The sequence below is a fragment of the Notolepis coatsorum genome, assembly GCF_963971535.1.
Source record: "Notolepis coatsorum genome assembly, chromosome: 20".
Lineage (NCBI taxonomy): Eukaryota > Metazoa > Chordata > Actinopteri > Aulopiformes > Paralepididae > Notolepis > Notolepis coatsorum.
In genome coordinates, this window is record NC_140184.1 from 55,748,046 (window position 1) to 55,760,402 (window position 12,357).

The 12,357-nt window shown below is 45.1% G+C and overlaps 1 protein-coding gene across 1 annotated transcript in view; it reads left to right on the forward strand.

Annotated features, from left to right (window-relative positions):
* LOC311247104 (collagen and calcium-binding EGF domain-containing protein 1-like) overlaps window positions 1-2,762 on the forward strand; it is a 178,632-nt gene extending 175,870 nt beyond the window's left edge. The window contains exon 11 of the mRNA XM_084337416.1: window positions 2,045-2,762. Coding sequence (XP_084193542.1) covers window positions 2,045-2,233 — 189 coding nt within the window. The 3' untranslated portion in view covers window positions 2,234-2,762. The remainder of the gene's footprint in view (window positions 1-2,044) is intronic.
* The last annotated feature ends 9,595 nt before the right edge of the window (window positions 2,763-12,357 follow it).

The window sequence follows — 12,357 nt, forward strand, 5'->3', positions numbered from 1 at the left end:
GGAGAACAGGTAGGTTTTGAGTCAGGATTTAAAGGTGGAGAGTGAGGGAGAGTCTCGGACAGTTTGAGGGAGGGTGTTCCAGAGTATGGGTGCAGCCCGTGAGAAAGCCCGGTCACAAAAACGTTTAAGTTTGGATGACGGGACAGTGAGGGAAGCAGTGGAAGAGGACCGGAGGGAACGGGTGGGGCGGTAAGGGAGAAGGAGGTCAGTCAGGTAGGGGGAGGGGGGGGGGGGGGGGGGGCAGGCTATGGAGGGCTTTGAAGGTGAGGAGTAGTGTTTTGAAGTTGATGCGTTCCTTGATCGGGAGCCAGTGGAGGGAGTGGAGGACAGGAGTGATGTGTTCACGGGACCGGGTGTTAGTGAGGAGGCGGCGGCTGAGTTCTGGACCATCTGCAGTTTATGAAGGGAGCGGGAGGTGATGCCAGTGAGGAGGGAGTTGCAGTAGTTAAGGCGGGAGGAGATGAAGGCGTATATGAGGGATTCAGCAGCAGGGGGGGAGAGGCAGTGACGAATTTTGGCAATGTTGCGGAGGTGAAAGTAGGATGTTTTTACAATGGAGCGGACATGGGGGTCAAATGGGGGTCGAGGATGACGCTGAGGTTGCGGACTAGGGGGGAAGGGGTAATGGTGGAGTCATTGATGGTGAGTGTGATGGGTCCGGATCTGGTGAGGGTGGTTTTGGTGCCGATGATGAAAAGTTCCGTCTTGTCACTGTTTAATTTGAGGAGGTTATGGGTCATCCAGGTTTGGAGTTCAGTGATGCAGGATTCAATGTGACTGAGGGGAGGGCTGTGGGGGGATTGTGTACTGATGTAAATTTGGGTGTAATCAGCGTAACAGTGGAAGTTGAGGTGGTATTTACAGATGATGTGACCAAGGGGGAGAATGTAGCAGATGAAGAGCAGGGGGCCGATGACTGAGCCTTGGGGGACCCCCTGTGTGACTGGGGAGGGGGAAGAGGTATGGCCGGAGAGGGAGATGAATTGGTGTCTGTCAGTGAGATAGGAGGAAAACCAGTCAAGTGCTGTGCCCTCAACACCCAGTTGGTGCAGCCTTTGGAGGAGGATGGAGTGACACACTGTGTCAAAGGCTGCACTAAGATCGAGTAGGATCAGGATGTTGAGGGCACCAGAATCAGCGGAGATGAGGAGGTCGTTGATGACTTTAACCAGTGCAGTTTCGGTGCTGTGAGCAGGACGGAAGCCAGACTAAAGGGGTTCATAGAGGGTGTTGGACTGGAGATGGGAGTGGAGTTGGGAGGCAGCAATGCGTTCAAGTGTTTTAGAAAAGAAAGGGAGATTGGAGATGGGGCGGTAGTTGGAGAGGTTGGATGGGTCGAGGGTGGTTTTTTTGAGGACAGGGGTGACAGCGGCGAGTTTATAGAGGGAGGGGACGTGGCCTAGGGATAGTGACTGGTTGAATAGGGCGGTGAGGTGGGGGATCAGAGCAGGGAGTTAGGCCTTGGTGAGAGTAGTGGGGAGGGGGTAGAGGGAGCAGGTAGTGGCCTTGGAGGTGGTCATGAGGTCCGTGATGAAGGAGGAGTCAACTGGGGTGAAGGCAGTGAAGGGGGTGGGAGGGATGGAGTCAGGTGGGGTGAAAATGATAGTGGGGGAGGGGCGAGAGTGGGGGAGTTGGCGATGCGGGCGGACAGTGAGCTGTTGATTTGGGATATTCTAAAGATGGTATGTTAGTGTTATGTTCATTCATAGTTAAAGACAGTAGAGGTTGAGTACTTTATTATCTAAAGATGGTATGTTAGTGTTGTGTACATTCCTAGCTAAAGACACTTTCAGGTAATGTATCACATTCACACTCCCAATATTCGGCTTTACTTTGCAACTACAAATACTGTCCAAAAAATGTCAAACCGCACTGATTTGGTTCTTCTTCTAAATGAAGAATTACTTATATCATCTAACAAACAATACATTAAAAGTACAACTTCGGGCACCATCCCACATGAAAACTTTCAACTCTGTCAACTCAATAAGGTGTTACCAAGGAACTTTTGATGAATAACTCCATTTCCCACACCTCCCCTTAGGGACCGCCTGGCTCTTTTGATTTCCTCTTACTCATGATGGCCGACATCCGCAACGATATCATCGAACTGCAGGAGAAGGTGTTCGGGGAGAGGCGGGGCATCTCGCTCGACAGCCCGCCCCACTCCAGCGGGGAGGCGGACTTTGTGGACTGGGGTTCCGGGCAAGGAGACATCATGCTCAATACCTGACCCTCAGCCCCCTGCGCCCATGGCGACGGTCACTCAAATGAAAAGGGAACCAATCAGTTTGTTCACAGCTGAGACAGACTACTCACAAGACTTTTTTTTCTTCCTCAGAGAAGGTTTGTCTGAAAGTGATAAAAACATTGTTGTCTCCTAATCCCAGAGAGGTGGGACTGGAGGAAGTGAGGAGACCACGATGCTCTCTCTCTCTCTCTCTCTCTCTCTCTCTCTCTCTCTCTCCCCAGACTGATGCGGAAAGAGAGGGAGAAACAGGGAGAAAGAGAGAGGAGAAAGTGAGAAAGAGAACTGAAGTGCAGACTCTCTCCCTTAACAACTGTGAGCCCCTGGCTCTACCGCCATCTTGTTTCCTATGCCGTGGTCTGAGAAGGAGGGATGTGCGTGCTGGATCCCTGGGTGGGGACCGTGGTGTATACCACTTGTGCCCACGTGTGTGTGTGTGTGTGTGTGTGTGTGTGTGTGTGTGTGTGTGTGTGTGTGTGTGTGTGTGTGTGTGTGTGTGTGTGTGTGTGTGTGTGTGTGTGTGTGTGTGTCTCTGTGTCTCTGTGTCTCTGTGTCTCTGTGTCTCTGTGTCTCTGTGTCTCTGTGCCTGAGCTCAAGCACATCAAACGAGAGGACTTTTATCATCTACATCTCTTCCTGTTCCTTAGTCTGTCCATAAACACTGCTGCTGCCGACCGTCTGCCTGCCGCTCACCCCCCCCACCCCAGCCTTTTCACTGCGAGCCTAAATCTTGTAGTGTACAGTATGCTACTATGGGACTCTGAGGCATCTTGGAACAACACGCTCTCCTCAATCCGAGGAGGATGTTTATATAAAGAAAAAAGAGGACGTGAATTATTTTTACCACTGTGTTGTAAACTGTCAGCGGGACCTTTCAACTCAAATGGTCAGCCTGTGTTTTGTCGGGTTAACGGACACCTATATGCCCGGCTGTGTGTATCATGTATGTATAGGGTACAAAAAACTAAAGAAACCTGATTGCATGCACCTGTATGCGTGTATGTATGTGCTGCAACTGTCTGGTCCTCCTGATTAAGTCAAGATGTAAGATGTATAGACTGACAGGGGATAGTGGCAAGAAAAGTATATGTACCATTAAATCTCAAAATACCAAGAGTGTAGACAATCAAAAACTGCTAATAAAATGGAGAGAGTGAATGATATGTGAGAGAGGGGTCAGCTGGCCCCGGGGGTTGTGTGTGTGTGTGTGTGTGTGTGTGTGTGTGTGTGTGTGTGTGTGTGTGTGTGTGTGTGTGTGTGTGTGTGTGTGTGTGTGTGTGTGTGTGTGTGTGTGTGTGTGTGTGTGTGTGTGTGTGTGTGTGTGTGTGTGTGTGTGTGTGTGTGTGTGTGTGTGTGTGTGTGTGTGTGTGTGTGTGTGTGTGTGTGTGTGTGTGTGTGTGTGTGTGTGTGTGTGTGTGTGTGTGTGTGTGTGTGTGTGTGTGTGTGTGTGTGTGTGTGTGTGTGTGTGTGTGTGTGTGTGTGTGTGTGTGTGTGTGTGTGTGTGTGTGTGTGTGTGCGCGCCTGCCTACTCAGAACATTATTTTCTTTATCAGCTTTTGTGCCTTTTGTGTACAGTACTTGGTCTCCAACATCATCCTTAAATGGAGCCTCATCTCCACCAGAGGGAGCCAAGGTACAAATAATGAACAACTTTTTGTGTGTGTGTATGTTTTGAACAGCAGCCAGGTGAGCCAGATGAAGTCCTCCTAACAAGTTCTCACACCACCACCACCACCACCAACTCTAAGTGTAATTACTCCCCCCACAGATAAACATGGTCTTCCTAGAGTTATTTACAAGTTATGGGAGGGTGTTAAGAAGTAAATCACTTGAGCGTTCATGTGTTAAAGAAACCGCCAGCGCTCTCACACTAGTCTTCAGCAGCAGGAGCGGTGTCTGAACCGTAGCGTGGCTGAGTGTAATTATGAAAGGTGTAGGTATCAGAGGGTCAAAGGTCAGATGCCTGGGTGCTAAACATCTGGAGGGATAATTATAGACCGCAGATTCTCTCTTGTTGGCTTGTTTGGACTCGCTCCCACAATACCGACGAGCCGCCTCCACATGGACAAGTCCAGAAAAAACAAGAACATGCAAGAAGCGCGTTTGATCTGCTGCGGTTCAGGTCCACACACACCGTCTAGCCTTCAGTGCCTTTGATGCAGACACGTACACTTGTCACTTCTACCTGTGTTGCAGGCAGCTCACACAGGTGGGGCTGTGTGTGGGTGTGGATGTGTGCGAGTGTGTTTGTGTCTGTGCACGCTTGCGTGCATGTGTGTGTGTGTGTCTGAGTGAGTGAGTGAGTGCACGTATGTGTTTGACAGGTCTTCTCACCCGACAGCTCCGCCCCCTGCCGTGCAGCAGCCCAGGCTCACAGTACAGACGTCGCTAGGCAACCCGGATCAGGAAAAACAACATGAAACAATTTAAGAAGTATGTCAGGGAAAGAAAAGAGAGCGAGAGGGTGAAAGAGATTATCTCATTTCCTTCACCACTTGTCATGCAATTGGAGGCGTTTGTCTCTGCCTTTAGGGGGCGGCAGAGAGGAGGCCAACGGAGTTTAGTGTGTGTGTGGTGTGGCTCAGCACAGTGATTGATTGATTGATTGATTGATTGATTGAAAAGTTTATTAACAGATTGCAGAATGGGTACAGTACAGTACAGCTCAATACATACACATTGTTAAGGGGATGCAGACCAGAGAAAGACTTTCGTCTTGTTTACATCAGGGTCCCCCATTTTCAATTCATCATAAGCACTCCAAGAATTCGACACACCACACTTGCCTCCTATCTCTGCTGCTGTACGGGTCTTTATATAACCTAACTGCTGCTGTACGGGTCTTTATATAACCTAACTGCTGCTGTACGGGTCTTTATATAACCTACCTGCTGCTGTACGGGTCTTTATATAACCTACCTGCTGCTGTACGGGTCTTTATATAACCTACCTGCTGCTGTACGAGTCTTTATATAACCTACCTGCTGCTGTACGGGTCTTTATATAACCTAACTGCTGCTGTACGGGTCTTTATATAACCTAACTGCTTCTGTACGGGTCTTTATATAACCTAACTGCTGCTGTACGGGTCTTTATATAACCTAACTGCTGCTGTACGGGTCTTTATATAACCTAACTGCTGCTGTACGGGTCTTTATATAACCTAACTGCTGCTGTACGGGTCTTTATATAACTTAACTGCTGCTGTACGGGTCTTTATATAACCTAACTGCTGCTGTACGGGTCTTTATATAACCTAACTGCTGCTGTACGGGTCTTTATATAACCTAACTGCTGCTGTACGGGTCTTTATATAACCTAACTGCTGCTGTACGGGTCTTTATATAACCTAACTGCTGCTGTACGGGTCTTTATATAACCTAACTGCTGCTGTACGGGTCTTTATATAACCTAACTGCTGCTGTACGGGTCTTTATATAACCTAACTGCTGCTGTACGGGTCTTTATATAACCTAACTGCTGCTGTACGGGTCTTTATATAACTTAACTGCTGCTGTACGGGTCTTTATATAACCTAACTGCTGCTGTACGGGTCTTTATATAACCTAACTGCTGCTGTACGGGTCTTTATATAACCTAACTGCTGCTGTACGGGTCTTTATATAACCTAACTGCTGCTGTACGGGTCTTTATATAACCTAACTGCTGCTGTACGGGTCTTTATATAACCTAACTGCTGCTGTACGGGTCTTTATATAACCTAACTGCTGCTGTACGGGTCTTTATATAACCTAACTGCTGCTGTACGGGTCTTTATATAACCTAACTGCTGCTGTACGGGTCTTTATATAACCTAACTGCTGCTGTACGGGTCTTTATATAACTTAACTGCTGCTGTACGGGTCTTTATATAACCTAACTGCTGCTGTACGGGTCTTTATATAACTTAACTGCTGCTGTACGGGTCTTTATATAACCTAACTGCTGCTGTACGGGTCTTTATATAACTTAACTGCTGCTGTACGGGTCTTTATATAACCTAACTGCTTCTGTATGGGTCTTTATATAACCTAACTGCTGCTGTACGGGTCTTTATATAACTTAACTGCTGCTGTACGGGTCTTTATATAACCTAACTGCTTCTGTACGGGTCTTTATATAACCTAACTGCTGCTGTACGGGTCTTTATATAACCTAACTGCTTCTGAATGGTTGCGTAAGCTTGCGCCTGTGCCCAGATATGATTCAACTAATGACAGAGGAGAGATAATTAAGACATACCGGTAATAGGGATAATTAATGCAGGAACATACTCTGGTATCTCACTATGAAATGTTAATAATAGTGAGTATTTTTGTTATATATATATATATATATATATATATATATATATATATATATATATATATATATATATATATATATATATATAATGTGAGTGACTGCTGGCAGGCCTTGTTCTGTTAGTTTGGGGTGCTGGTCCCAGGGTGAGATCGCATGATAATGTAGAATGGTTCACTACAACAAAAGGTCTACTACTGTTATGATCAAAGTCTTTCATTGTATTTGCAGACTAATTCTTACAGGTTTTGACAGCATTGTAATCATCAAGTACAATGACAGTGTATTTAGACCATTCTATAGTATATATAATATATATATATTTATTTTTAAATGTATAATTATTTTTTTTACATACAACCAAATAAGATAAGTGGTAAATTCATCATCCCAAATATGACATACAATTCCATAACACAATTAATACATCATAATAACACACTTTTAACATTTTCATGTATTAAATGGTCTCAGTAAATTGTCAGTCCCAATTATGACAAAGGATATTGCCATACAGGTTCAGGTTTTTTACTGGCAACTTGACATGAGATTAGATGGATGATTTGGGAGATAGAACTGATAACCGATAAGATTCCTAGGAAGCCTCAAATATGAGAGTTATTTCTCCTTCTGGCACGTCATGGTCATCCACAAATAACATAATGTGCATTCACTTGAACTAATATTTGCCCCTGTGTGTGTGGACAATACAATCTGGGTAAAAAGCTCACCGCATAAAGGCATAATGTCACACAAATGGCTCATCCACACCAATGCACCACCCTGCGGCAAGGTGCTGCATTGTCTGATTAAATGGTGCATTTATATAACAGCTTATCTAAAGCGCTTTACAATTTGTTCCTCACATTTTACCCATTCACTCACACATTCACACACCGACGGCGGAGGCAACCATGCAAGGTGCCAACCTGCTCATCGAGAGCAGTTAGGTGTTAAGTGTCTTGCTCAAGGACACTTCGACAAGCTGCCCGGGAGGAGTGGGAAACTAACCGGGAACCTCCGGATTACCAGACAACTGCTCTACCTCCCGAGCCACTGATTAGATTCGAATGAGTGTCTCTCTCTGTGTGTGTGTGTGTGTATCTGCACATTCACACTGCACGCCCATGCATTAATTTGTATTTGTGTGTGTGTGCACTAGGGCTGACCTCTATTAGTCGATTAGTCGACTAATCGGTAGAAATAAGCCGTTGTCGACCAGGGGATCCCAAAGTGGGGGTCGCGACCCACAGGAGGGTCGCGAGTCGCCGCAGGGGGGTCCCCAGATGATTTCCAAAAAAAATTCAAAATTTGCAGTCAGGCCACTGAACTTAGAAGCAGGCCAGGACAGTGTTTCTAGTTGCAGCAGCGCAATAGTTAGATAACCTAGGTGGGGAACAACCAGGAGATCACTGCAACTCACACAAGTTGGAGAACTATCTCTCTCTCTCTCTCTATAATAATAATAATGGATTGGGTCTCTCTCTTGCTCTCACACACACAAAAGGAGCCGCATGTGATTGGTGGAGGCGGGACCCTTACAAAAAACTGTTGTTGCTAATCATTGACACATGCTAGCCTGTAATAATCCCCCCCAGAAAAATCTACTTTGCATTTGATATATTGCAAATATATGCCATCACACACACTGGCATTTAAAGGGTTAGAATTATAAAATTAATATGTGGTGTTATGATCAGGGCTGAAGTTGAATAAAAGATTGTATTATTTTCAATCTGACATTACAAAAAAACTGAAAATCCATCAAAATCAATGTTGTTGCTAATCTATGCTAGCCCCCAGACCCCCTGCTTAAAAAGTGGCCTGACTGGGGCTATATTTTGCACTATATTTCCTGGCCTGAATGATTTCCCCAGTCCGGCCCTGGTTAAAATCCTCCAATGCTTATTAGTGTGTGTGCGTTTGAACGTGTGCATGTTTCAACCATACATTTCCATTTATAATTTTTTTTAATTTTTTTTTACCTCCTATAATAGTGGGGGTCGCGGCTCTCTGACCCCGTTATTTTTTGGTTGGTTGGTCTGCTATTTATTCAGAAGTGCTGACTTAACCTGTTACTTCCCCTGTGTGCACGAAGACGTGATAAACAGTGTTCCTTTTTGATATCTCGCCCGGACTAATGATGCGAGGTGCTCTTCTTCCTCCGGCTTCGATATGGTTATCCTATAAGTACAAGCGATAGAGAAGTGTGTGAATAAGCGAAACGGAAAGAAGAACCAACGTCAGTAAATAACGTGTTATCCTAGAAATGTAAGCGGTATATTAGCTTGCTGCTAACGGCTATAGTGACTCTGAGTATACCACAAGGCGAGCGTCGCTGAAGACCGGTGGTGCATACAGCCACGTTGCGTTAGCAGTACAGGCGATAGCAGGAGGGTCCACCAAGACCCACAGTTTAGCTGTGTTTAAGGTAGCAAACAGTTTAGAGCGCAGCAGCCCCGCAGTGGACGTCTTGTCGACGCAGCCGAGGACACCTCTTCTTCCAGCAGAGGTCGCCACAACACAGCACGCTCCTCCAGTTCAGCCACTGCCCCTGCTGCCTACCCCAGCCCGCTGGCTGTGCTCGCGGGATCGCCCGACGGCCATCTTGTCACCCGGACGAGGGGTGGTGAGAGTGGACCCGCCATCTTGGTTAAGTACAGCAGTACTTCGTGTGCCAAAACAGTATTCATTTGAAGCGAACGCTAACAACCAGCGTCTAGGGGTACCCCAACCATTATTAGCCGGCTTTAGCTTAGGTTTTTATTTGGTAACGTGGGCCCACATGTAACTTATTTTTGTATTGTAATAACTGTGTGACGTTCTTGAATTCCCATTGAACTCCTTGATATGTGCTTGGGTCTTCCCCTAATCCAAGCGGGGCTTTTGAATTAATGTACTGAGCACTAGGTGCCTATGTTGGGAATAGCGTTCCCCTATAATGTGAGTGAGAGCACCCGGTGCCTAATGTGATTATATGCCATATGAACCACATAAAGTATAACCTGTAATTGCTACTTGACCAGGCCTTATATAAAGGAGACGTAGATGGGAGCACGGTGTGTGTGTCTATTACTGAGCCCGTATTCTAACAGGTTGTCAAGGAAGGGTACTGCTTTGGGGGAGCGCAATATCTTTATTCAACTAACAGTCACCAGGTGTGGGAGGGCTAACGGAGGTACTGGGGGAAGTGAGAGTTTTTTTTATCATTCTTTCCAAAAGAAAAGAGGCCTAGAAGCGTGGCTAACGCTAATGGCACGCATACCAGAGGCTAACTGCCTATGAAAACGGGCACAGAGGCACTGAAAGAGGATTTCACCCATCTAATGAACACACTAGACTAGACAAATATCAAGATGTATCCATCAGTGGACCAATTGCATGCTTTTGCAGAGGACAAGAAGCCTTCAGTCGACTCCTTCAGACATTAAGCACCCCCCACAGCCCAAATGGAATGATAAAAAAAATTATAATAATTATATACTTTTTTCTACCAATAGTCGACTAACAGCACATTTTGGCCAATCATAGTCGACCATCCAAATCCTTAGTCGGGGACAGCCCTAGTGTGCACAGTTGCACACATATGTGCATTCACACTGCACGCCCATGCATTCATTTGTATGTTTGTGTGTGCACACATCTATGTGCATTCACACTGCATGCCCATGCATTCATTTGTATGTTTGTGTGTGTGTCTGTGTGTGTGCACATCTATGTGCAGGCATACTGCACGCCCATGCATTCATTTGTATGTTTGTGTGTGTAATTGTGTGCATTACATTATATAGGCTAGTGGGCTATCTGAGCCAAAGCTGCTGGGTACATAGACTGTAGCTGACGACCCTGATGTGAGGCCTGTTTCTGTCATTGTTCATGAGAGAGGACATCATGTGCTCGTTTCTTTCATGTTGTCCTTCAATAGCATTGGACAGGTCACGTGGTTAGATTCTATTAAAGCTGAGGATTGTCATACTTATATATATATATATTTTAAATATATAAAACCAACCTAAGGGGATCATTGGAGTTATTTTTTTATAAGGAACACTTCAAAATGTTTGGGAAATACACTTATTCGCTATCTCCCAGAGTCAGACAAGAAGAATGATATCAGTTTCATATCTGTATGCACAGTAGCCCCAGAGGGAGATCCAGGTGCATGCTAGTCTAAAATAGAGATTAATTGTTTTTTACATGATCATTGATGTTTGAAGATAACGCCTACGTTAACACAATCTAGCCATTTCCACTGTACAAGTGGTGAGAAGAGGAGGGTAGAAAACAATCATCCTGTCGTCCTGACAGTCACTGCTCAGCTGCACATTTATCTCCTGTAGTCCGTGAGCCAGTAGGGTTGGTCTGTACCGCCTGAGGGGACTAATGCTCATAGTGATGTTTGTCAAGGTCTACATCCCTAGAGATAGAAGATATGTGATAGCCTTGCAGCGCTGGTAGCTTTGTGTTTTATCACTCCATTTAGAACACTAAATAAAGATTTCTGAAAAGCGGCCAAAAGTTGAGAGCCAATAGGGATATTCTCATGCAAATCAGTCTAAAATCACCAAATTTGGCCCAGATGTAGCCCAGGACATGTTGTAATGATTTAGTTAGGGCACCCGAGCCGGCAACCCCCAGGGTTACCATGGCATCCAAATCCAATATGGCCGCCTCCCAAAAAAAGGCTTCAGCTATAACATTTGAACTAGATGAGTTACAAATGCAAACTTGGTGTCTATTTGATGTATTCTGACCATTAGAAAATCATTGTAGTAATGTATTATTATTTATTGATGACTCCACTTTAATTTGCTTATTACCAAACATTTTATTTAACATACATTCACCCAGATTGAGTGGAGAGTTGTAAGGAACAAGGTAAGATCAAACTAATGAAAACAAACAATATGTAACTTATATCATTTTATAAAAAATATATATACAAAATAAAAGAGTAGAATTGTATTGATACTTTATATTTACTGTAGTACATTATTTAACATGACATTGTTACTGTAATTTTATTACTTTCCCAGTAACAAGTAAAGTAAGGCTTTACAATTTCCAAAATAGTAATTATATTACAGTTACTAATCCAAGTGTAACAGGGTGGATTATCCCTGCTTCGTGGGAACGGGTGTGCACAGTCACTGGGTAGCGAGACACAGTAGATCTCTGGCTAGCTGCACCTCCGTCTTTGGGTCTGGAGCGTCCATTGGAGGCTGGCAGCGGGAGTGGATGGGGCCCGGGATTTACTAACCTGGTCCGGTACTCTGGTCTTCCTCTCCCTTCCAGGGCGGTCAGCAGTACTCCCCAACACGCTCTCACTTTCCCCAATTACTCCTCTAACCCTCCCACACCTAGTGACTGAATTGTAAATAAATAACTTGGTTCCCCCCGCAAACAGTACCCTCCCTTGTTGACACTAGAAACCTTACAGTAGGAAAGGGAAGGTTGAATAGGAAGGGGTTAATCATAGTAACGTTACCCACACCAAAATGGTTAAGACTGGGCACAAGAAGAGACACGCACACAGAACCCCAGTCAATGTTTTATATTAATTAATACGGTGCAGGTACAACGATTTTGTCAGGATAGTCAATTAGAATAAATCCCTACTATTACTCCGACTGTAACTCAACACCTTATAACCACCTATATTGTACACCCACCTCTGGGTTCAGCAATAATGTGGTTCAAATGTGTTTGACTCATCACCCACGTCTGGGTCAGTTCCATGTACATTACCTCTCTAATGCATACTTATGGAGTCACAGGTCTAGAACCCCCCCAAAGGGAAAGGATTA